Raw genomic sequence first — 23,237 nt, forward strand, 5'->3', positions numbered from 1 at the left:
AAGATTATCAAAAAAAAAAAGAAAGAATAACCCTTCCATTCATTCTTTATAGCTAATACCTGACAATGGAATAGGCAAAGTTGTACAATTCTTTTTTTTTTTTTTGAAAAAAGCCTTTCTAGAGTAATGCTATAGCAGAAAAAATTATAGAATCATCCAGCGCTAAAATATTAATATGAATTGATCCGTAACAAATGAAAAACAAGAGCATCTTTATGCAAAACAGCATTGAGATAAAAGTACCAACTTTTTAAAACTAAAAATTGTAAAAAAAAAAAGAATATCTTATCAGAATTAATATTTTATAACCCATTCATAAACAACCAATGAACATGTTTGTGTTTGAATAGGTGTTATTAAGACGTTCTTTTTTTTTTTTTACATGGTACTGATAAAATAGATATTTGAAAATTTGAAATCATGATTAGCAACAACTATGACTTTTTATTCATTAATATAGCATGAATGAAATCGTTAAATTGAAGAGAATTCTTCAGAACTAGTTCTAATATGTGAATTGATCTTTTCTGTAATGTTTGTTTAAAGCATCATTAGAAAAATACTTGAAAAAATCCTATAAGAACCATTTTATCATTTTAATTGAAAAAATAAACTCAATTACTTAGTTACTAGTAAAAGTTTGAATTCAGCTCCCACTAAAGAAAATAAGTTCATTCATAGATTCTTCTTTATATAGCTAAAACTTGAGTAAATCTAGAATATGAAAATATATTTAGGGTTATATTGGTCAAGTAGAATATACACCTATTTCCACCATCATTCTATGAAATAGTCTGTCCTGTTGATGCTAATAATGTTGAAAAATATTCAACCAATGGCTTTATAGAACCATATATTACCCTAAATATAACCCAAAGAAATACAAGGCTAAATAGACTAGAAAAAAACAAATACCCATGATAATGTGAATAAAAAAATACGCATTATCATGATTAATCCGATTTTAAAGCAACTATGACCATCAATTGGCTGATTAAAGATACATATAGCAATAAAAATCCAAAATACCTGAAAAAAATAAAAAACGAACAAAAAACAAAAAAACCTACTCAAATATCACCATCCTCTTATGAAAAAGACCTTTTTTCTCACAAAAACATATTCTTCTTCTCAAAAATGAATTCTTACTCCTAAATTCATGTTTTCGACTGAATCAAACGAAGACATGGAATACTACAAGCACGCATAGGAACTTTAGACCCTATTACATTGTATATACCTGCTCCACCGCACATAGAACACACTTTTTTCGTAGTTTTCGGCTTAACCTCTTTTTGTGCCTCAAAATACGTAGAAACATTCATTTCAAGCCATTTCTTCGGAATACCAAATACCGTACCCTCCTTTCTATCAACCCATCGTGACATCACCGGAGATAACGCTTTTGGTACATTTTTTTCTTCATCCGATCCACCCTCTTCCTCCATTCTACCTTTTTTATATTTATGCATAACTTGCTTACTAAGAAGCTTATGTATAGTCCCCATCTTCATATCTTAGCCTTCTATACCCTTTATAACCCTTTTCTATACCTTTTCTTCCTCTAACTTTTGTTCTGACAGATTTTTCCTACGTCTTGCAAGTTCATTCCTTTTCAACGCTAGTTCTTCCTCTGTAAGATTCTGATGACGCCGTTTTATAGCTATTCCATCATTTCCCTTTAAAATATTCCCTTTTTTTCCTCATAAAATACTTACTTTCTGGTAACTGCACAAGATCATTTGTTTCCCCCACTTCTTCATCCATTCTTGCCCTTTGACGCTTCGTAAGCCTTATCTGTTCTCCTGCTTTCTCCTTCATTCCTCCTGATCTTCCTCCTAATCCCTCTGTAAACCCCTCTGATTCCTCTGTATCCACTGATTCTTCCATTATTGTCTCATCAATTTCATTAGATGAACCTAATTCATCTAATTCACTTCCTGATATACTTTCTATTGCCTCGATTCTACGTCTTCTACTTCTCTTACCAGCCATGGAGCGGTTTGGAACTCTAATTGTAATACGTAATGACCTTTCCTGCTCTATATCTCTAGTCCTGCTCTGTGTTTTATCAGATACTTTCTTGCTTGAGTCATCTAATAATTCTTCAGAAGCGCTTATGTCGTCAGAAGAAGTAGATTTCATCTTTACCATAAAGATGAAGCTTTAATAAGAAGGATTTATTTATTAAAAGTCAAGGGTTGAGGGCTCTTTGGAAGGGGAAGGGTAATTTCCAGCTGGATATATGATAAGGGCAGATATCAGGATGTAATGACCGTATTAGAGATGAGATATAAAGAATGAGAGGGTAAAATCATGATGAAGCTGAGTATGAAGTGGCCGGTTTATAAAGAAGAGCAGAGAGAAGGAGTGTGAGTCGAATGAAGAGAGAAAAAAGAATAAAAACCTTATGCCTATGAGTCCGAATGAATATGCCATAATAGATGAATGGTTTACTGAATAATTGTCAATAAATAAGTGTTTTATATACCTCGTACAAGTGATTGATAATTAGGCGAAGCATTCTCATATATCTTTAAAAAATATTCAGCTTGGTTCTTAACAAGAAACCTGGAGGTGAAATTAGTAGATGATCTGAAGTATCGTTGAATATTATACTTTAAAAAGTCTTTAATATAGTTTTTTAATATTTGTATACTCTGATAATCCATATTTGTATGTGCAATCAATTCAGGAAGGGTTACTGTATTAATACAAGTAAGCCTTATTTCTTAAGATTAATTGATGAATACCAAACAATCGAAGCAAGTGTTCAGCACCATAAATATCACTCATTTCTTTATCTTTAGCGGTTTTTCGTATATCTGAATACTGTTGTCTTTCAAAACGGTATAATAAAATATTGCCAAGACACCGATCAAAGTACAGCTTAATACCCGATACAACTTCTTCAAATATATCCGTATCCAAGTCAGTAAAACGTTTTTTTTGCAATGTTAAAATAGAATTTTTATAATTCTGTAAAATTTCCGTTACAGTTGGTGATCGTGGCAATGAAACAAGCTAATACATGAATCAATTGATGCTTAACATCTTCAGATCCAATAATTACTTGTTGATTCTTTGTTATATTTTCCCAATCATCAACAAGCTGTGCTTTTAATGTATCAGGAATTGGGATATTAATTTCCGGTTTAACAGTGAAATCTTCTTCCTTTATAAACAGATAAACTATATTTCCGTCATTTTAATCGACCAACCTTCTCTAAATCAGCATCTCTTGAGCGTTTTTGGCCTCGTGGATGAGGTGGACCTCCTTCCGTCAATTCGCTAGATCTTCCCGAGCCTCTTCGCCCTGATTTTTTCTGTGCAGCAAGCGCTGCCATTTGTAACTCTTTCTGCGTAGCTAGATTCTCTTCTGTCCACTTTAAAGCTCGATCTTCTGGCACCCATTCATCCCATCTAGGCCTTTTTAATATATAAATATAAAAATATATATATAAACGTTGACTTCCAGCCCTTATAATGGACACGTAAATGAGGCTCTTTTTCAGCATTCTCTCCTGCATCTTCTGGTTCTCTTAGTTCTGCACTTAAAACCTAATTTATATAAAAAAATATAATTTTTTGTAGATTTTTAAGATATACTTTAGCTTCATAAAGCAAAGGTCCATGAAAACTAGCAATATTAGAGTATGAAAAGAAGCAGAAAATTTAGTAGAATACCATAGAACTCTTTCATCAGGTTTAAAGGCACTTACCATAATGTTTAACAAAAGTTTAACTCGAGCGGTGTCGATAAAGCGTAAAAAGGTTCAATTTATAATAGAATAAGTGCTGAATAATTTGCTCCATGAAAAATACATAAAAGCCAAGAAATAAAGAAGTATCATGTACTTTTTTTTGTCTAAAATTTATTAATTTTTTTTCTTTTTGAAAAATTAAATTTGTTACTTTTCAAAAAAAAATAATATAATATAGTGAAAAAGTGATTTAAATATTGATTGAAGTGTTAGCTAATTCGAAGTGGTTTGAGAATTGAATGATGAATACGTTCTAATTCTTTAAAATGATTAATTTCAATATTTTGTAATAAAAGATCATTTTGTTGAATATTGTTAAACATATAAGAAGGTATTTGAAGAGTACAATGAACCAATGGAGTTGTCTATGGATATGAAATTAAAAAAAAGAGAAAAAATAAAGAGAAACTTACAGTTGAACGACAAATAGGTTTTCGAAAGGTAAAATCACGAATAGAAACCAATGAATCCCTCTTAGCACATAAAGAAACATATTCCTCTTGTTGTTTAAAATGTTTATAACGAGGTCTTTTAGTCTCTGATATCCAACCATTTTGTTTTTGGAAAGATAGTTTAATAACACTTGTTTTAGAGGAAAATGTCCTAAGAGACTTTTCATATGTTAATATTATTAAAAATAAAAACATAAAAAGTAATACTTTAAGTAAAAATCTAATTTCAGCTGCCCTTTTTTCCCTCTTTTTTGAAAATTCATCATTTGTTTTAAATAATGGTTCAGATAACCAAGAATTATCCAAAATCATTTTATTGATTGATAAAAGTTTAATTTCTTCCCTCAAATATAAGATAGAATTATTAGAAAATTCAGCCTTAAAATATAAGTTTATTTTTTTTAGAAATAAAGTTAATACTTCATTAGAGAATTCCTGTAATTTATTTTGAAATATTTGACTATTAACAATACTTTCTTCCAAAGAATTGATATCAGAAACATGTCTAGTGCTTTTAAAATTATTTATAATCTTTTCCATAGATTTAGTTTTCTTATTAAGACTTTTTACAGTTTCAATGTATTGTTTTTCTTTTAATAAAGCATCATTTAAAGATTTTTCAAGCATTTTTATAGTTTCTGAATTTCGTTTTAAATCATCAGTTCTTTTATTCAAAAGCTCTGTCTTAATATTGACTTCCTCTATTATTTTATCCTTTTATTTTATTTAACTTTTAAAAGTTTAAAGTGTAATCTCTACCTTAAGTCGTATATCAATAATATATTGATTAATTCTATCTTGGAGTATATTAAGCTTTTTTTCTGCTTCATTATTTTTCTCTAAGATTGATTTGATTTCATTTGAATGTAATATCCAAGGAGAAGTATTTTGAAAAACTATTAAGTTAAAAATATATTCAAAAATCAAAAATACTATCTTACTTTGAAATGAATTTTCTGGATAATGAATATTCTTCTCCAATTTTAACAAAATAAAAGTAAAAGATGATATTTTTTCAGAAATATTATCAAGATTTAAATCCAATAATATATCTTTTTCAGAAAAACATACACCAATACCTTCTAAATGTTTGCTTAATAATTCATTGAAATATTCCAGGTTCTATAACAAAATTTATAGATATAATTAATATTTATATATACATACCTTTTTCATTTCATTATAAAGAAAATTTGCCATATCCTTAAGATCAAAAAATTCAGAAACAATGGTTTCTTTCAATGATAATGAATTCTCTTTCATATAATCTATTATTTTGAAAAGTTTACTAATAAAAGTTTTAAAATAAAATAAAAAAATAAATAAAACTTACTTTATTATAACTCTAATTTCTTCAACCTTGGAAGAAAACGTCTCCAATTGTTTAATTAATATTAAAATAGATTCACTATTTTCCCCAATTATCTGTTTCATATAATCAGATTCAAATAAATTTCGAAGTATTGATTCTTCTTTTAAAAAGTTCTCAACATAACTAAGAGAAAGAAACAATTCAGATTCAATCTTTGATATCAATTCTCCATCATATGATTTTATATATACACCAGACAAATTATTAAATATTAAAACAGCCCTAAATATTTATTATTAAAAATATTGCTATACATATATGTATGATATCTTACTCTTTTAAAACTCCAAGAAACTCTTTTTTACAATATTCGTTCTTTTTTAAAATATTTATTTCTGTATCTAACATATTTTCCAAAATATCCAACTTAGAAAATGAAGAAGAAATCTCATCAAACTCTAATAAGGTACATATATTCATGAAATCAGTAAAGCGTCTAGCAATTGTGTTTAAAAGTACTAGATTCCTATTTATCTCCATTGCTTCTAATAATGAATCAATTTCTAATATATTATTAATAGATATGTTGTATGATATTTTTTCTTTAATAATATCATGTAAAAGAAGTGATTTCATAGCAATTCTTCTACATTTAAAATATACCATAATTGAACTATTCTCACAAGAATAGGATTCTGGAAGGAAAAACTATACATTATTTAATAAATTATAAACAAAAATCAAATATTTACTTGTGCAATTTTAAATTTTTCAATTGCCTCTAAACCTTCAAGTTTTTTAAGTTCATATTCTATTTTCGTAGCCTGAGATTTAACTGAAGATGATTTTAATTTCAAGTTCAAGTCCATAATTTCCTTAGATCTAATATTCAATTCTGTACTTTCCATTTTTGCATTTTGATTTTCAAGTCTTAAATTCTCAAGATCACTAATTTATAAAAGCTTAGTTATATATATATATACAAAAGAGAAAATACCGTTGTAGATTTCCTACCAATTCCTTAAATCTTAAAATAACTAATTCATATTCTGAATTGATTTCTTTCAATTGCGTTATTTTATTCGTATTCTCCATCAAAATAGAATCTTTATATTCTAATTCTTCTCTCATTTGTCTTTCGTTTTCTAAATGATTTTCTTCTAACTCATCATTAAGTTCTTTTAAAGATTCCAAGTCTTGAATAGTTATATTCATTTGTTCAATCTTTTCTTTCAAATAAAGATTCTTTTCCGTTAACTCTTCCAACATTTCTTCTGCTGTAGAGCTAATATCTACCTGTTGTCTAAGATCATCAACTAAATTTTCTGTTTCTTGAAGTTTCTCTTTCAAAGATTCATATTGCACTAAAAAATCTTAAGAATTATAAAATTTTAAAATTCTTTATACCTTTATATTTCTTAAGACTCTCAATTTCTAATTGATGATGTTTAATCGTATTTTTAAATTCTATTTCTTGATTATTCGTCATAGTATGCAATCTTAAAGAAATATTAAAAATTATTATAGATCACCTAAACTTACTTAATAAGTGCCTCCTTTAAAACTTTATTTTGCTCCTCTAAATCATCTTCATTCAATTCATCCTCTTCTTTTTTCGAAATATCCTCTGATCTTTTATCTAAATTATTTTGCATTTCATTTTTAAACGCACTAAATTCAGATTCCAATATATCTACCCTTTGTTCTGCTATCTCCTTATCAAGCGTCGTTACTTCTAACATTTCTGAAACTTCAATAAATTTTATTTCAATTTCTGCTTTCTCATTTTCCATATTTCTTAATGATAATTTCAAATCTCGTATTTCATCCTGTAATGACAAAATTTTATCTATAATCCATTACTCATTCTAAACCATATACCCTTCTAAAATTAATACTCTGAAGCCTATTTCTGCTCTTTTCTATCGATTCTTTTTCTTGCAATTGATCTTCTAGAAATTTCAACCTATCCCTATCTTCCATTCTTTTTTTTTCCAAAACTTTTAATTCCCTCCTCATTTCTTCTATCATACCTCCTTCCTTTCACCAATTATTACCCATTCTTTATACATAAAACATATCAATACTTCTTTTTTTTTATATAAATCCTGATATGGCTCTTTTAACCCCTCAAATGATATCAATTCCCCTCCTAAAATACTCTCCTCACTTCTACTCCCTTCTTCTCCATTATTCTCTGTATTATCTTTCCCTTCTTCAAATATCTTATATCCTATTATAGGCCTACAAATTCGACTTCCTGTTTTTATCTCTCCTTCCAATTCCTCACTCACCACATCATTTCCCTTATTCTTACATGGTGAAATACTCTCTTTAAATGGCACTTTTGTGTATATTATTTTTTGCTGCCCTGTTAATGACTGTATATACGGTATTCGTGACGCAGTCCCCAGGCCTTCTGGGGACTGAAAAATATTTCTCTTTGATAACGCTATACAACCACTACGCTTCGATTCTTTACATTCATTTACCTTATTATCATTCATTATCCACCTTCATTTTAACATTTTTTTTACATCTTCATCTACCCTCTCTTTCTCCCCCAGTTCCGCCTTTTTCACCGCCGAAACTCGGACAAAAACCCCATAATTCTCTTTACATTCAAAGTACTTTACGCCTTTAACCGATCCATCATTTTTCCCTGTAGGCTTATCCAATTCTACTCCTATCCATTCTCCCGTAGAAAAATCTGTTTGTCCTATATAACGTACCGTTCCAAGTGTTTTACCTACAAAAACTCGGTCGTTTATTGAAAGCATCCCTTTAAAAGCCTTAAAAATAGACGTTTTTTGGCTCAAAAATAGTGTTAAAAAGCCATTTCATTAAAGATCTTGATTTTCTACCATGGAGAAGGATGAAGGGACTTGGTTGCCGTAGCAACCAAGTATAAATAGATCAAGTATTTTTATTAGTTTAAATGATTTAATGATGTCAAAATAAAGCTAAAAAACTATAAAAATCAGTATATTTTTTATAAAAAGATTTATACATTTTTATAAGAAAAAGTATGTTTGAGGTGGTTGCTAGAGCAACCACAGACGGGCTAACCGCAAAAAAAGTAGAAATACCAGTATTTCCAGGATTTCGCTTTATATTTGACATGTTCATGCTTAAAAGCCTATTTGGCAAGATTTTTGGGAAGAAACTTTATATAAATGTTTTTTTCAGCGTTTAAATAACCGTATTTTTAGGGAATCCAGAGAGTTTTGATATTGCACAAATACCGGTTGGACAACTTTATCTTGTACGGCCAAGATCGCCTAAAGGACGTCGAGAATGCATGTACGTATGATGGAGAATGAGTTTGATATGATAAATCTGATTTTTTTTTTGAAAAAAGCTATAAAGATGCGGCAGCAAACATAAAAAGAACGATGACAGAATATCACTATCAATTAGTTATACAAAGGGCGTATGATGAAGGAGAAGAGCAAATTCTGAATGAGGATGAACAGGAGGATGGTATGGGTATTTTTTTTTGGAAAAAAAGTGAATTTTTTAGAGCTTATGGATGAAAAAAGTTTTTTATTAGATGAATCATTAAAATTTCATTCATTTATGAGGGAAAACTCGGTGGTTTATGCATGGAGTGATTTATCAGGGGTTTTTATAAGTTTTTATTAGTTTTTAAGTCTTATTTGTACAAGGATGAGCAAGATTTATATGAATTTGTATGTGATTCTACGATCCAATCCAATATTTTGCAAGCATTTGAAGAGGTTGCATTACGATGTATGTTTGAAAGGAAGTATAGAAGGTCACATGAGGAAGCTACGAATGAAGATTTAAGTCAATTCTTGTGAGTGATTTATAAAGAAGAAGATATTTGTCTAATAGTGGTTAAAAAAGAACGCCAAAGTCAACATTTTCTTCTTTTCGTAATCCGACATTAGTGCAAAGTCCATTGATTTCATTAAAAGTTAAAGATGAGCAAGAAATATGTCATAAAGAAAAGGTAGAAGAAGTGGTAGAAGATTCAACAAAAATTATAGTACAAGTATCAGCTGAATTGCATTTATTTGATGCAGCAGACAATGTTTTTATACTACAGGATAGTAATGTTGTAGCAACTGTTTCAGAAATAGATACATGGGAATGTAATTTTAAAATATCTTTAAAACAATTTTTTGATAGCTATAGATTGGTTGGAAATAAAAGGATCAGAAAGAACATGGCTTGGGCAGCCTATTCATCCAGATATTAACCCGGTGTTTAATTATGTATGCAATAATATGTAAAAATTACTATATTAATTTTTTTAGGAATATCTTTCATTTATTTGGTTTAGATTATTATTTTCAATTGAATTGTTAATGATTATAGGAATTATTGTGATAGTAGATCACAAATATATTCATGGTTGCTTCGATTTAGCGATGCTGAAGTTGAAGAAAAGTTTCAAGAAGGATTTATGATAGCATTATGGGAAATGTTAAATCAACAAAAATGGATTAAAATAAAAGATGATGAGAAAGAATATATTATTGATGTTTTTCAACAAGATGTTAATATGGAGGATGTGAATAATGATGATCCTGAAGAAGATGAAGAAGAGGATATAGATAGTAAAAGTGATTTATCTTTTTATGAAAATATTTCATTCAAATTAATTATATATATAGCTGATAATGTTTCTGAAGATGAAGAAAATTCATTTTCATCTATGAGGGAGGATAGCAAAGGAGAAAATAGTCAATTGGCCGTAGGATATAAGCATGATAGATCATTTGTAGTTCGTGGCAATAAGATAGGTGTTTTTCGTCATATGGATGATGATCGACTAGAATTCGTAGCTACCATTGATAAAGTTCAAACGCCAAAGGGAAAGCCATTTCAGCCATCTAAAGTATATTTAATAAATAATTTATAATTTATTAATTTTTATAGATTATGCTCCATAATGAAGATTCTGAAATTATATTACAAAATCCTAATGAACCTCATAATTTATATCAAATGGATCTTGAATATGGAAAGGTTGTTGATGAATGGAAAATTGATGACAATATTTCAGTATCAAATTTTACACCAGAAACTAAATTTGCTCAAATGACTAGAGAAAAAACACTTATAGGCATTTCACATAATTCTCTTTTTAGAATTGATCCTAGATTACCTAAAGATAAGATTGTTAAGAGTGAACATAAACAATATGCTACTAAGAATGAATTTACTGTTGCTGCTACTACTGAAAAAGGCTTTATAGCAGTTGCATCTAATAAAGGAGATATAAGGTTATTTGATAGAATTGGTGTCAATGCTAAGGTAGATATTTATTAAGGTGATCGTTTATCTAATTTTTAAAGACTGCATTACCAGCTCTTGGAGAGCCTATAATTGGAATTGATATCTCTGCAGATGGAAAATGGATTTTAGCTACTTGTAGGAGTTATATTTTACTTGTTGATTGTACAATAAAAGAAGGAAAAAATCAAGGAAAACTCGGTTTTGAAAAAAGCTTTGATAAAGATACCAAACCAAAACCAAAAAGACTACAATTAAAGTAATTACTTTTACTATTTTAAAATTTTTCTAATAATAATAATTAAATATTAGCCCAGTACATGTGGCAATGATGCAAGGACAAATTAATTTTACTCCTGCCAAATTTAATACAGGAATGGGAGTTGAAGAAAAGACCATTGTTACAAGTAGTGGTCCATACGTTATATCATGGGAACTTTCAAAAGTGGTGAAAGGTGAAACAGGAAAATATAAAATAAGACAATATATGGATGAGGTATACTTTTATTATTTAAAAATTAATTATTTATAACTTTTTAAAAGGTTAAAGCCAACAATTTCAAATTTGGTACAGATCAGAATGTAATTGTTGCTCTTCCACATGATGGTAACTTTTTTTTTACTTATTGCATAATTTAATTATATATAAGTATCTATGGTAAATAAATACACTTTCAAAAAGCCTAGTCGAAAATCACTTTTACGAACACCTATGAAAGATTTACAATCTCGTTCTAGTATTGTCAATTCACCATATTAACTATTTTATATTTATATAAAATAATTTCTTATAATATTCATTTTTAGAATTGTACTATATATTTCACTCAAGATAGAAAATATATCTATCTATCATCAAATGAGGTACGTTTTTATCTAACTAAAAACTATTTATTCTCTATTTAACCTTATAAGATTCAAAAAAAAAGCCTTTTTTATCAAATTTTCATAAATAACAAACAAAAATACTTTAAAAAACTAAATAACTTTCTAAAATACACTCAAAATTCTTTATATTTCTATATAAAAATATGAACTCTCATATACAACAATATTATTCAAATTTACAAAAAAACAAATATGATAACTAAAGGTCTTGATATTTCAACCGAATATAAATACTCCAAGTATAATAAAATAAAACAATCTGGATTAATACAATCCTACCATTACTACAATCATTACAGATATATATTTTTCTTAAAAATAGTCTTATATTATTTTTCAAACATTTATTAAGACATTTATCTATAAAATATCTGCTGTAATAACAATAATTTTATATAAAAAACAGCAAAAACAATTTTTAACTCTAAAACATAGAGTTTTTTAACCAACTAAAGGCTTATTAAAGATTTTCAATAATTTTTAACATATTTTTTACAGATCAAGAGTTTTTTGATCTACAGCATTATCAGAAATATTTTATAAAGATACAAAAATTAGATAAACAGACAAGTAATTCAAGGACAATCTAGACATATTTTTTAAGATTTAACCTCTTAATATATATATATAAACCAGTACCAAAAATATCAGTTTATATATATATGAGAGACACCTAAACAGAATATTTCATATAAAAAAGTGAAAAATATACAGCAAAATACTGTGTAAAAGAATATTCTATATAAATATAGGCCTAATATTTATATATAAGGAGTTTTCAGGGATTTTAAATATGTTAAATTGCTATTATAGTATTCTTGGAGTTGATCAAAAGGCTTCTTTGGACGATATTAAGAAAGCATACAAGTAAGACAATATATATTGAGAGATTATGTATAGAGCTATATGGCTTTCTATTTCTGCTGTTTTTTGAGCACTATTAACGTTTTTTTTTTTAGACGTCTTGCTTTGATTTATCATCCAGACAAAAATAACAATAGCAAAGAGGTTTTATAGCCATAAAAGCATTATATATTGTCTTAGAATATATAGGCAACAGAAAGGTTTTCTTTAATTCAAGCAGCTTATGAAGTTTTATCAGATAATTCAGAAAGAAGATGGTATGATACACATAGAGAAGAAATCTTCCGTCAAAACAGCAGGACAGGCTCTGAAAGAAGCACATTCACTGCTATAACAGTAGAAGTACGTATTCTGCTTCTTTCCTCATTTTTTTATGTAAAATTAAGGAATTAATGGCCTTTTTTGATCCTACTATTTCAAAAAAAATGGATGATTCAAGTGATGTACAAAAATAATACAAGATATCTCATTATTTTAATGAAATACAGGGTTTTTATACAAAGATAAGGAATTTATTTCAAAGAATAGCATCAGAAGAGCTGGCATATGCAGATGAACAAGTTAATATAGAAAAATTGCCACCATTTGGACACGGGAAATCCCCATATATTCCAACAGTCAGAGATTTCTATGAGAAATGGTCATGTTTTTCTACATTAAAATCATTTTCATGGGTTGATCAATACAAATATAGGAATTCAGAAAGAAAAGCAAAGCGTATTATGGAAAAAGAAAACAGCAAGCTCAGAAAAATTGCAATAAAAGAGTTCAATGATGCAGTAAAAGTATTTTAGATACAAAAATCTATTCAAAATATTAATTTATTAAGTCTTTAGTTAATTTTATAAAAAAGCGTGATATAAGAGTCAAAATTGAAAAGGTTTCAGAGACAGATCGTCAAGCATCTCTCCTTGCTTCTTCTAAAGCACAGGCAGAAAAAGATAGGGCAGTATTTCAGGCTAGTCTTGGTGTTTATGATGAACAAGAATGGGCAAAAATAAATATTAACATAGAAGTGGAGGAAGAAGAGAAAGATGAGGAAATATTTGAATGTATTATATGTAAAAAGTCATTTAAAAGTGAGAAGTAGGTTGTGCTTTTTTTTAAACTTTAATTTATACATATAGACAATTCATAGAACATGAAAAAAGTAAAAAACATATTAAATCAGTGAATATTTTTAAGAAAATATTAAAGAAAGTTCCAGGAAATTTAGATATTAACAATTTAGGCGAAGAAGCAAATTTATCAGATAGTCATGAAGAATATTTTACAGGTGATGAAGAAGTTAATTTTGAATCAGATCAAAAACAGGATTTAAATAAGCAAAAACAAGATAATTCTAATAAAGATAATGACAATTCTATTAATGATGATCAATTGTTTCAAAGTTTAAATGAAGAATTAGAAGAATCAGATATAATATATAATTCAGAAACAAGTTTTCTAGAAATACAGGATTATGAAGACGATATAAGCAAAGATATTGATTCTTTATCAGATATTGTGGACAAGACTTTGACAATTAAAAAAGAAAATGCTACAGGCAAGAATAAATATCCAAAAAACTCAAAAACAAAAGGAAAAAAAAATAAGAATACGAATATTAATAGTAATACATGTACATTTTGTTTAGAAAACTTCCCAAGTCGAAACAAATTATTCGATCATTTTAGACGCACTGGTCATTCACAACCATTACCTCAATTAAGACGCAAAAAATAACAAATACTTAATAAAGAATTAATGTCTATATACGAAATAATATTATATGTTTATTAAATGCATCTCTAAAGCAGTATGAATTATGTATTATAATGCTATAAAAACACTATCTAAGCCCTAATTTAGTCGTTTTAATCACAGCCATTACAGGTACTTCAATTCCTTTATTATCAGCTGCACCTAATCCATTTCCTGCGATCCATCCTAGCTTTTCTAGCATCATTCTTCCTTTATTATCTTTATCTATTTCAGGTGCATCTTTACCAACAATATCACCATCGTGATATTTATATTTATGTTTATCCTTAGGAATTTTGCCATAATTGCCTTTTGATTTATTAGAGTCTTTCATTCTATAAACCTTGCGATCATAATGCTCAAGATTCTGTAAAATTCTATCAACATGATATTTGGAATAGTTATGAACTCGTTTAGTTTTATATAAAACTACATGTCGCAATTTCCTTTGCCCAAAAGACTTTGAAACAATACCATAAGCATTAGCCAACATATGAACTGTATTTATATTAAAATGTCGCAATTACTTTTTAAAAAAATACCCCATTTACGAGCGTGGGAATCCATAGGAACAAGATCAAGTCTATATCATTAAATAAATCAACAAAGTTATTTAATCAACGTACTCCATTAAATCAGAATCAGATAAAAAACGTAATATTATATTATTAACATGTAAAAGCAATTCTTTAAAAGTTCTTCCAACCATTTTACCTTTTTTATTTTCCTTTTCATTTTTCTCTGGATTTTTCATTATAGAGAGATCTCTATAATGTTTTTGAGATCTTTTTCTCCCTATACTTTTCTCCAAATTTTCTAAATCATTATAAAAAGAAAAATAATTATCATCTAAAAAACAATTAAACATAAAAAATTCAAGATTTCTTTAAAAACCTTCTAAATCATAATTCTTCTTAAATTTCTTATTTAAATAAGATAGAGCTATTCTATTATTCTTCCAAGCCCGACGATCAGATCTTGGTATAGAACTGGTATCAAATCCAAACCGATTATATATGTCATAATGTTTTTTTTCATCCAAATCATCATCACTATAAATGACTACATCTCTATCATCTAAAAATACTGAACTTGATTCATATTCTTTTAAAAGTTCATCATAATTTAAACATTCGTTAGCAGTTATATTCTATTTATAAATGTAAAAAATACATAAAATAAAACAAATATAACAACCTCAATGTAATCCAACTCTGCATTATCATCTTTAACATACTTAACCTTATTTTTTAATCCTTTTGCTTTTCGAGAACGAGACAATGATGGCTTTTGACCAGATTTAAGATGTATAAAATCAGAGTTCTTAGTCAAATCATTTCCAGATTTATTCTCCTTAGTTGTTTCATCATTTCCTTTTAAATCAACCTTCTTTCAAAATATATTTTTATAAAAAAACCTGATGACTTATATTTGTTTTTATATACATGAACTACCTTTTTTTTTGTTTCTTTAGACCCTTTTCCAACAAAAAGTATTTCTTCTGAAAAATTATCTGATTCTAATGCACTTAAAGACCTACAAGACAATTCACAGTGTATATTTTTTGTATCATTTAAAGTTGATACAGATGACCCTAATAAACGAGGGTAAAAACCACATACAACATTCGGTTCCGATAATACTGTTTTCTTCTTCATTTCCTAGTCCTTTTCCATAGAAATACCTTTTTTTTATGTATCTTTAAATATCTTTTTAATAAAATAAATAAAATTCGTATTTTTCTCATAAAAATAGATATCTTTTTCTAAAAAAAAAAGATATATATATAAAACCTAATGTTTAATTTAAAATATTAACTTTAAATCCAATGAATCATAGACATATTAACCACTTTTACAGTATTTTCCTGAAATTATTTTATGTAGTTGATCGAATTTTAAATCTTAGTTGAAAAAATTAAGAAAATTATATCCTTTTTATGTAAAAAAAAAACAAATAAATGTATCAACATGTCCATGTCAACAAAACATTATAATAGAATTGAGATCCAAAGTTCATCAGTAGAAAATATTATGTTATAAAATATAACATAATCCTAAAACTAAAGAGTCGTATAAAGAAATACAGTATTTTATCGTATTATTTATTAAGAGATGATCAATGATTTCCATATAAGCCAGATATGATATAACATTATTCGTTAAAGCTAAAGATGATATTTTTAAAAAAATCAATAAAATTTAAAGTTGCACCAACATTCAATAAGAATTTGTCCATTAAAAACAGAATACTTTTAGACATCAAGTTAAAAATCCTTTAACAGGCCAATATACAACTGTAATAAATAAACTTTTGTATAAACAGAAATTCCACAAAAAAAAGAATAAATGATTCAAATACCAAGACACCCTAAGAACAAAAACAGAGTAATAAATCCTTTTAAAAGGATGAAAAGCGAATGATATCAATAGATTTTTAAAATATCTCAATCCCTCTAGAAAAAAGATATAATCGAAGATTATACACAAAAAACTCATAACCCTCATTCGATTCATAAACAAGACACTAAAAACCTTTTTATTTTATTCATAAATTCATTATCGTCGATTTTAATTTCAATATTCAGGAAAAATTAAACCTGTTTTACCATTAAATACAATTAATTCATTCAAGCAATGAAACAAAATGTGAAAGAGTTTTTAACGGTCCTAATCGATTAACCTGCGATGCAACCATCAAGGCGTACATATCCGTTAAACTCTCACCTATCTAATAAAAATAAAAAACTAAATTAATAAAAAATAAATTATACTTCAAGACATCTTAACGCTTTACGAGTAATACCCAAATCATTAACTGGTGATAATGGCAAATTTGAACGTGCCATATTCCGTAAAATGTATTCATCTGATCGAAGTGTAATAAATTCAAACCATTCCATTTTTAATATAGCTGGTGTAAATTGAACACAAAGATGACCTTCTGCAACAACCTGAGACCCATTTGAATACCAATAAATAAGTTTCGCTTGAGGACAAGCTACTACATAACCATGAGCAACTGTTATTTGCTCTTTTACAGCTCCTAAGACAAATTGCATCTGTGTAACTCCATTTTCATGATTTGTCCATAAAAAAATTGGTAAAACAAGAGTAGATAATTCAAAAACACGAGACGTATGTTCCATTTGTGAATTCTGTGCTGTATATGACGTAGAATAAGACGTCTGAGGTGAAACAAATGATAATCTCATCATAGCATAGTCTGTAAAATATGAATGAACAAAAGCTTTCCATCCAGCCAAATCATATCTCTGAAATATTGTCATTTACAATATAAACCTTTATTTAATACCTTTTGTGTCGAGCTTAACCCATCAATAAACTGTAATAACAATAAAATAGCTACTCCAGGCTGTGCTGTTTCTGAACAGCCAATCACACCATTTTCTGAGGGATAATTGTTATGAGCTCGACTCATCCCAACTCTTAATATTATTTTTAATAAGTTTAATCGACTTTTCCCTAATATTTTTTTAAAAATTTTAAAAAATACAAACCCTCTTTCTTAAAAACGAAAACATAATTGATAAAAATGATGAAAAATAAGATAAAAAACGGATCGACGCTGAAAGAGAAATATTCTTAATTTTCCTTAATATTTTTAAGGAAAAATTCTGATTTATCCTTATGTTTATTTATATTTTTTTTGACGGTTAATTTAAATCTTATTTTTATCTTAATTTTCTAAGATAAAAATAAAATTTAAATTAATTTGTTAGTGCTCGATGATGAAGTCCATAGCTTTACATTCGCAGTTTTCAGTTAAGTACGATAGGTATTTGAACCCAATTTAATCGTACGATGAAACCTTAATCCTTCCTTGGATGTCTGAGAGCTTGTATTTGTTTATATTTAGTTTTTGTAGATAGAAATATGTAGTTGTAAATAATCCAAAGAAATATAGAATAAAAAATCTATAATATATTTTCCATAGTAATAGTTTTTGTCTGAAGTTTTTAGAAATTGAGTATTTTAATAAATGTAATTACCGTATTTTCAGTTTTATAAATACCAATGAGCCTTGCAGCGAGTTCAAACATGTTATTTCGTAGAGAAATAACAATAAACTGGGCATTTTTTGTCCGGTCCTTGATAAAATTAGAAAAAAAAAGATATGTAATAAAATACCTTGATGTAATTAGCAACGATAGATACATTACGAAAATCCAATGCAGCATCTATTTCATCCATGACATAGAGAGGTGTTGGTTTATAATGATGAAGTGCAAAGACTAGTGCGAGAGAACTAAGTGTCTAAAAATATTAAAAAATTATAATATAAATGATTGATTGATTAAAAAAGACCTTCTCTCCACCCGATAAATTAGAAATATTTTTCCAACTTTTTTTAGGAGGCATTACACTAAAGAGAATGCCTTCAGAAAAAGGATCTAAGCTATCAACTAATTCCAATTCAGCATTTCCTCCCATTGTTATCATCTAAATAGGATAAATAAGAAGATAAAAAGCTTAAAAAGATATTTAACCTGATACATTTCCTTTAAATTTAAAGATATTAAATTAAAACCAACCATAAATTCATTTAGTCGAGTTTGTTTTAATTCATTTAAATGAGAACAAACAGAATTCCTTTCATTAATAATTTTTTCCAAATCTTCACTTCGTGCTTTATATTCTTGTTCTCTTTTTCTATATTCTTCCAACACATCAAATTCAATTTTTATATTTTGATTTTTTTCTATATTATTATATAAGCCAAAGATATAATATATTTATATTATTGACCTTCCAATGCAAGAATTTCTGCTTTAAGTTTTTCCTGATTTATATTCTCAAGTTCTTCCTTAGTAAATATTTGCAATTCCAATGGTTCATTATCTTCAGAGGAATCACTAATATTTTGAAGTTTAAGACTTTTTAATTTATCTTTCCAATACTTTGATTTCTTCTCATTATCAACAAGAACTTTACTATATTCTTCTAATTTATTTTTTGTTTCAATCTAAAAAATTAAAAATAAAATAGATAAGTCAAAATATAAAACCTCTTTTGCACGTGCAGCATTATTCGCTTTTGTCTCTTCGTTTTGCCTTGATTTTATTTCTGACAATTCATCTGCCTTATCATTTATTTCCTATATTATTTAGGATTCACTAAAATATATAAAAAATCCCATACTTGTTGAATTTTTTCAATCTTAGAACGCAAAGTATCAATCAATTTTGTTTTTTTAGCAATATTACTTTTAACATCAGAAACCTGCGTTTCAATGACTTGCAATTCATTTTTACTATCGCTTATAGCCTTCTCAAATCTTAGTTTATCCTTTTCCTTTTTAATTTTCAAAACATCTGCATTTGCAATAGACTCATGAATTGTATTAAGCTGATCTTGAATATTATCCACCTTTGTTTTTTGACTACGTAAACGAATCCCTCCAATTTCCATAATACGATCTTGCAATTGTTTGATTTCTTGTTCAATTCCAACCATATTTTTACGAGTCATAGCATTTTCTTTCTCCAAAAAAGCAGCTTCATTCTCCAATTCTTTTTTCTTTTTCAATTCTGCAGGAGACATTTCATACAAAGAACTTTCATTAGAATTGCAATACTCATAATATTAATATTTAATACCTTACTTCTTTTAATGTTTTCTTCGCATCAATAATATTATTATGATATGTAGAGAGTTCTAAAGAAAGAATTGATATTTTAAGATCCAATTCAGGGATTTCTTTAGCTATATCATTTATCTTAGTCTGAAGTTGCATGAATTTCGAATTAAACGTCTGATATGCTTCCTCGATAACCTTTCGTTCTTGTTCATACTTTGTTATAGATGAAATTGAGACATTTGACTCTAATTTACTACTCATTCCACCTCGTAAAACCTTATTCCCTCCACCTGTCATTGTACCAGATCTATTAATTAATTGTCCATCTAATGTAACTACTCTCCATCTTTTCTTCCCATATGCTATACGATTAGCTTGTTGCAAATCATCCACAACAAGCGTATTCTGAAGAGCATTGAAAAACGCAGGGGAAAATTTCTTTTCTTTTGGTGTAATAAGGTCAAATAATCGTGGTACATTTTCAGGTGTTTCAATAGGACCCATAGATCGAGATGGTAAACGATTTAATATAATAAATACTGCTCTTCCAAGATTGTTCTCTCTAAGATACTCTAAACATTGTTGACCAGCTTCAACTGTCTCGACAACCATATGATTTAGAGAAGGACATGCTGTTGATATTGCAATATCATATTTATCAGGAATTGTTCCAAGACTTCCTAAACGCCCATAAAATCCATCAATACGACCTGATTCCTTAAGCTTCATAAGCCCACTTAAAACAGAATTATGATTTCGAAAATTTGAATATGAAGCTCTTGCTTCACCTTCTTTTTGGTAACATTGAGAAAGCTTTTCTTTAAACCTTTTTTCCTCTCCCTTCATTTTTTCATATTCTTCTTTAGCATAAAGCAATTCCTTCTCTTTATTTTCCTTATCAATTTGACATTGTTGTATCGTCTTTTTTGCAGCAGTTTCTTCCTCTTCAATTGTTAGAATTCTTTTTTGAATATTATGAATTTCCTGAACAGATCTATCCTCTTTATCTGCAAGTATTTTTATTTCAGAATGAATAACATCAATTCTAGATTGTCTATCATTTATTTGTTCAATCCAGGGATTCAATTTTTTCTGTTTTACTTCTAATTGATCTGAAATATCATGGGTTTTATCTAATAATATTACAAAAATAGGATTTTTTTAAAAAAAAATACCCTTAAGGTTATATCTTATTTTTTCTAACTCTTTCGTTTCCAATTGTAATCTATTCGTTAATTCAGAAATTTCCTTTTCATAAGATGCAATTTGATTAGTATAATTTTCTATAGATCCTATGGCTTCTGAATAAGAATGAGAATTCTAAATTATATTAAACATTTTTTTCCATATCAAAGAAAGACCTTACAGTTTGTATTAAAGTATTATTTTTTTTCTGTTTTTGTAGTAAATGCTTCTGTTTTTCCTGCAATTTGATATTTTCTTGATCATACTTAGTAAACTCTTTTTGAACATTTGATAAATCTATTTCCAAATTCTAGATAATAATTAATATTTTAAAAATATTAATATAATAGTTTACTTCGTGTTCTTTTAATATTTTTTCATGCTGTTTTTCTAATTCTTTAATTTTTTTAGAATTCTCTTTATACATAAATTCATCTGCATCAATTATCTCTCGTAACTTTCTCTAATAAATAATTAGATATCTCAATCAACTTAAAGAACCACTACAATATGCTCTTTTGTTGTTTCAATGTTTGTGTCACATTCAAAAATATATGCTTGATAAAGTTTTGATTGTTTCATCGTCAATGTATTCTCATCTTTAATATACGATAACACTGTTTCTTTACGAGCCTAGAAATAGATAAATATGAAAATAAAATATATGAAAATCATTAAATAATTTACCTCAAGATTATCCTTTTCCTTTTTAACTACAGAAACTCGATTCAATCGCTCTTCACAAAGCTCATTTAATTGATCCAATTTAATTGATGTCTCTTCTATACGCTTTTTATAATTGGATGTACCTATAATATCTTCCAAATACTCTAACAAACCATCTTCATGATCATTTGGTGCTTTAGGCTTCATTTGTGCAATTGATTCTACTTCACCCTATGAAAAATGTCTTAGAACGCAAAAAATAAGACTATTTAGAATAACACTTACTTGTAAAATAAGAAATCGCTTATGATCCAAGTCAACACCTTTTTCTCTAAGAAGTTTTGTAATCTCCGTATAACTACTTTCCCGATTATTCACCATATACTTGCTTGTATTGTTTTTAAAAGCTTTACGTGAAATAACCATACGAGACTCAGGTTTAATAACATACGAAACAGGTGAAGACTAAATTTAAGGTTAAAAAAATGAAAAAACCAACAAAATTAATAATTAAACATTAGAATTCTCAATTTCTTGTATCTCTTCAAAATAAATCTCAACGCTGCAAAAATCAAGATCAGGATAAGCCAAAGATTTATGAATCAATGCCGATATTTTGCTTTGACGCATCTGGCTTGCCCTAAATCCAAAAACAAACAACAATGCATCAATCACATTCGATTTTCCTGATCCATTAGGTCCAACTATTGATGAAAACGACTATTCATGTCATTTAAAGCACTAGAAAATACTCCTCTTACTGGATGAAATGGTCCAATACATTGTCGTCCAGCATACGATTTAAAATTCGTTAACACCAATTGAGAAATCATTAAACGTTCTGTTTGTTTAGAATCATTTACACCTCGTTCTGATGAGATCAATTGATTAAATATCCCTAACTTAGCAGGCGTAATTGATGAAAGTCTCCGAATCGGAGAATTATGCCCCAAAGACGATAATTGAACAAGAGGGGCCCTTTCTACCTTAGATAAGGGTAATTTCTCCACCATTTTTATATCTTTTTCCTTGGTTTTATCAGGACTAGTATACACCTTTAACGATGAGAATTCCATCGTCAAATTCTCCTCTTTTTTCGGCGACAAAGCACTCATAGAAGATGGATTCATCGATCCCATTGATATACATGTTATAGGCGATCTTGTCGCCTCTTTTTCCTCTTTATTCCTCTCATTTTCTGCCTCAGATTCTGATGACGTAATTATACGTCCATGGCACCGTTTTTTCTCGGAAAAATTCGCCCTGGTACTTCTTGAAGGTCTAACCATTGTTCCAAGGCTGTTAAAGCCTTTATTTATATGCTAAATATCCTTATTTAATATTTCTAGCCTCACAGCGTTTTATATGTCGTCGTACATACGCACGATAGAGCAGGTGCCCAGAGATACCTCAGTAAGAGAAAAATATAGCTTAGCAGAAGATAATTGTGTTATAAATATAATTAATAAGAATATCTAATAAAAATGAATATGATTA

General features: G+C 28.0%; 8 protein-coding genes across 8 annotated transcripts; 2 read left to right on the forward strand and 6 right to left on the reverse strand.

Annotated features, from left to right (window-relative positions):
- Positions 1–1,157: 1,157 nt before the first annotated feature.
- Positions 1,158–2,145, reverse strand: T552_00210 (hypothetical protein; the record flags this gene model as incomplete). Its single annotated transcript, XM_018368828.1, has 3 exons — positions 1,158–1,508; positions 1,554–1,663; positions 1,719–2,145. The coding sequence occupies 3 exons, from the start codon at positions 2,143–2,145 to the stop codon at positions 1,158–1,160; spliced, it is 888 nt and encodes a 295-aa protein (XP_018227688.1).
- Positions 2,146–2,439: 294 nt separating this feature from the next.
- On the reverse strand, positions 2,440–3,771 carry T552_00211 (hypothetical protein). The gene is made up of 8 exons (XM_018368829.1): positions 3,688–3,771; positions 3,610–3,640; positions 3,467–3,561; positions 3,222–3,423; positions 3,074–3,175; positions 2,754–3,024; positions 2,620–2,704; positions 2,440–2,571 (listed from the first exon to the last, which is right to left on the reverse strand). The coding sequence occupies exons 1-8, from the start codon at positions 3,723–3,725 to the stop codon at positions 2,484–2,486; spliced, it is 912 nt and encodes a 303-aa protein (XP_018227689.1). The 5' UTR covers positions 3,726–3,771; the 3' UTR covers positions 2,440–2,483.
- A 157-nt stretch (positions 3,772–3,928) lies between these two features.
- Positions 3,929–8,354, reverse strand: T552_00212 (hypothetical protein). Its single transcript, XM_018368830.1, has 16 exons — positions 8,066–8,354; positions 7,616–8,020; positions 7,427–7,568; positions 7,071–7,377; positions 6,936–7,027; positions 6,526–6,892; positions 6,281–6,476; positions 5,863–6,236; positions 5,550–5,810; positions 5,384–5,504; positions 5,158–5,338; positions 4,976–5,112; positions 4,637–4,930; positions 4,424–4,594; positions 4,178–4,375; positions 3,929–4,129 (listed from the first exon to the last, which is right to left on the reverse strand). Exons 1-16 carry the CDS (start codon positions 8,306–8,308, stop codon positions 3,974–3,976), a joined length of 3,645 nt encoding a protein of 1,214 aa, XP_018227690.1. The 5' UTR covers positions 8,309–8,354; the 3' UTR covers positions 3,929–3,973.
- Positions 8,355–8,556: 202 nt separating this feature from the next.
- On the forward strand, positions 8,557–11,553 carry T552_00213 (hypothetical protein; the record flags this gene model as incomplete). Its single annotated transcript, XM_018368831.1, has 14 exons — positions 8,557–8,706; positions 8,752–8,831; positions 8,890–9,017; positions 9,040–9,152; positions 9,197–9,348; positions 9,399–9,646; positions 9,690–9,769; positions 9,812–9,831; positions 9,873–10,395; positions 10,437–10,814; positions 10,856–11,052; positions 11,106–11,289; positions 11,337–11,400; positions 11,444–11,553. The coding sequence occupies 14 exons, from the start codon at positions 8,557–8,559 to the stop codon at positions 11,551–11,553; spliced, it is 2,427 nt and encodes an 808-aa protein (XP_018227691.1).
- Positions 11,554–12,474: 921 nt separating this feature from the next.
- On the forward strand, positions 12,475–14,270 carry T552_00214 (hypothetical protein; the record flags this gene model as incomplete). The annotated part of the gene is made up of 6 exons (XM_018368832.1): positions 12,475–12,548; positions 12,641–12,689; positions 12,735–12,920; positions 13,007–13,330; positions 13,375–13,631; positions 13,673–14,270. 6 exons carry the CDS (start codon positions 12,475–12,477, stop codon positions 14,268–14,270), a joined length of 1,488 nt encoding a protein of 495 aa, XP_018227692.1.
- A 60-nt stretch (positions 14,271–14,330) lies between these two features.
- Positions 14,331–15,992, reverse strand: T552_00215 (hypothetical protein). The gene is made up of 6 exons (XM_018368833.1): positions 15,706–15,992; positions 15,486–15,661; positions 15,183–15,438; positions 14,915–15,137; positions 14,831–14,871; positions 14,331–14,786 (listed from the first exon to the last, which is right to left on the reverse strand). Exons 1-6 carry the CDS (start codon positions 15,944–15,946, stop codon positions 14,377–14,379), a joined length of 1,347 nt encoding a protein of 448 aa, XP_018227693.1. The 5' UTR covers positions 15,947–15,992; the 3' UTR covers positions 14,331–14,376.
- Positions 15,993–16,869: 877 nt separating this feature from the next.
- T552_00216 (hypothetical protein) lies at positions 16,870–17,775 on the reverse strand. The gene is made up of 3 exons (XM_018368834.1): positions 17,604–17,775; positions 17,062–17,562; positions 16,870–17,018 (listed from the first exon to the last, which is right to left on the reverse strand). The coding sequence occupies exons 1-3, from the start codon at positions 17,727–17,729 to the stop codon at positions 16,914–16,916; spliced, it is 732 nt and encodes a 243-aa protein (XP_018227694.1). The 5' UTR covers positions 17,730–17,775; the 3' UTR covers positions 16,870–16,913.
- Positions 17,776–18,179: 404 nt separating this feature from the next.
- Positions 18,180–23,075, reverse strand: T552_00217 (hypothetical protein). The gene is made up of 17 exons (XM_018368835.1): positions 22,502–23,075; positions 22,257–22,460; positions 22,026–22,205; positions 21,762–21,971; positions 21,582–21,707; positions 21,430–21,537; positions 21,256–21,384; positions 21,065–21,209; positions 19,909–21,022; positions 19,451–19,865; positions 19,317–19,406; positions 19,058–19,274; positions 18,799–19,010; positions 18,617–18,751; positions 18,440–18,565; positions 18,301–18,399; positions 18,180–18,258 (listed from the first exon to the last, which is right to left on the reverse strand). The coding sequence occupies exons 1-17, from the start codon at positions 23,027–23,029 to the stop codon at positions 18,226–18,228; spliced, it is 4,071 nt and encodes a 1,356-aa protein (XP_018227695.1). The 5' UTR covers positions 23,030–23,075; the 3' UTR covers positions 18,180–18,225.
- Positions 23,076–23,237: the final 162 nt, after the last annotated feature.

Source organism: Pneumocystis carinii, assembly GCF_001477545.1.
Source record: "Pneumocystis carinii B80 chromosome Unknown supercont1.1, whole genome shotgun sequence".
Lineage (NCBI taxonomy): Eukaryota > Fungi > Ascomycota > Pneumocystomycetes > Pneumocystales > Pneumocystaceae > Pneumocystis > Pneumocystis carinii.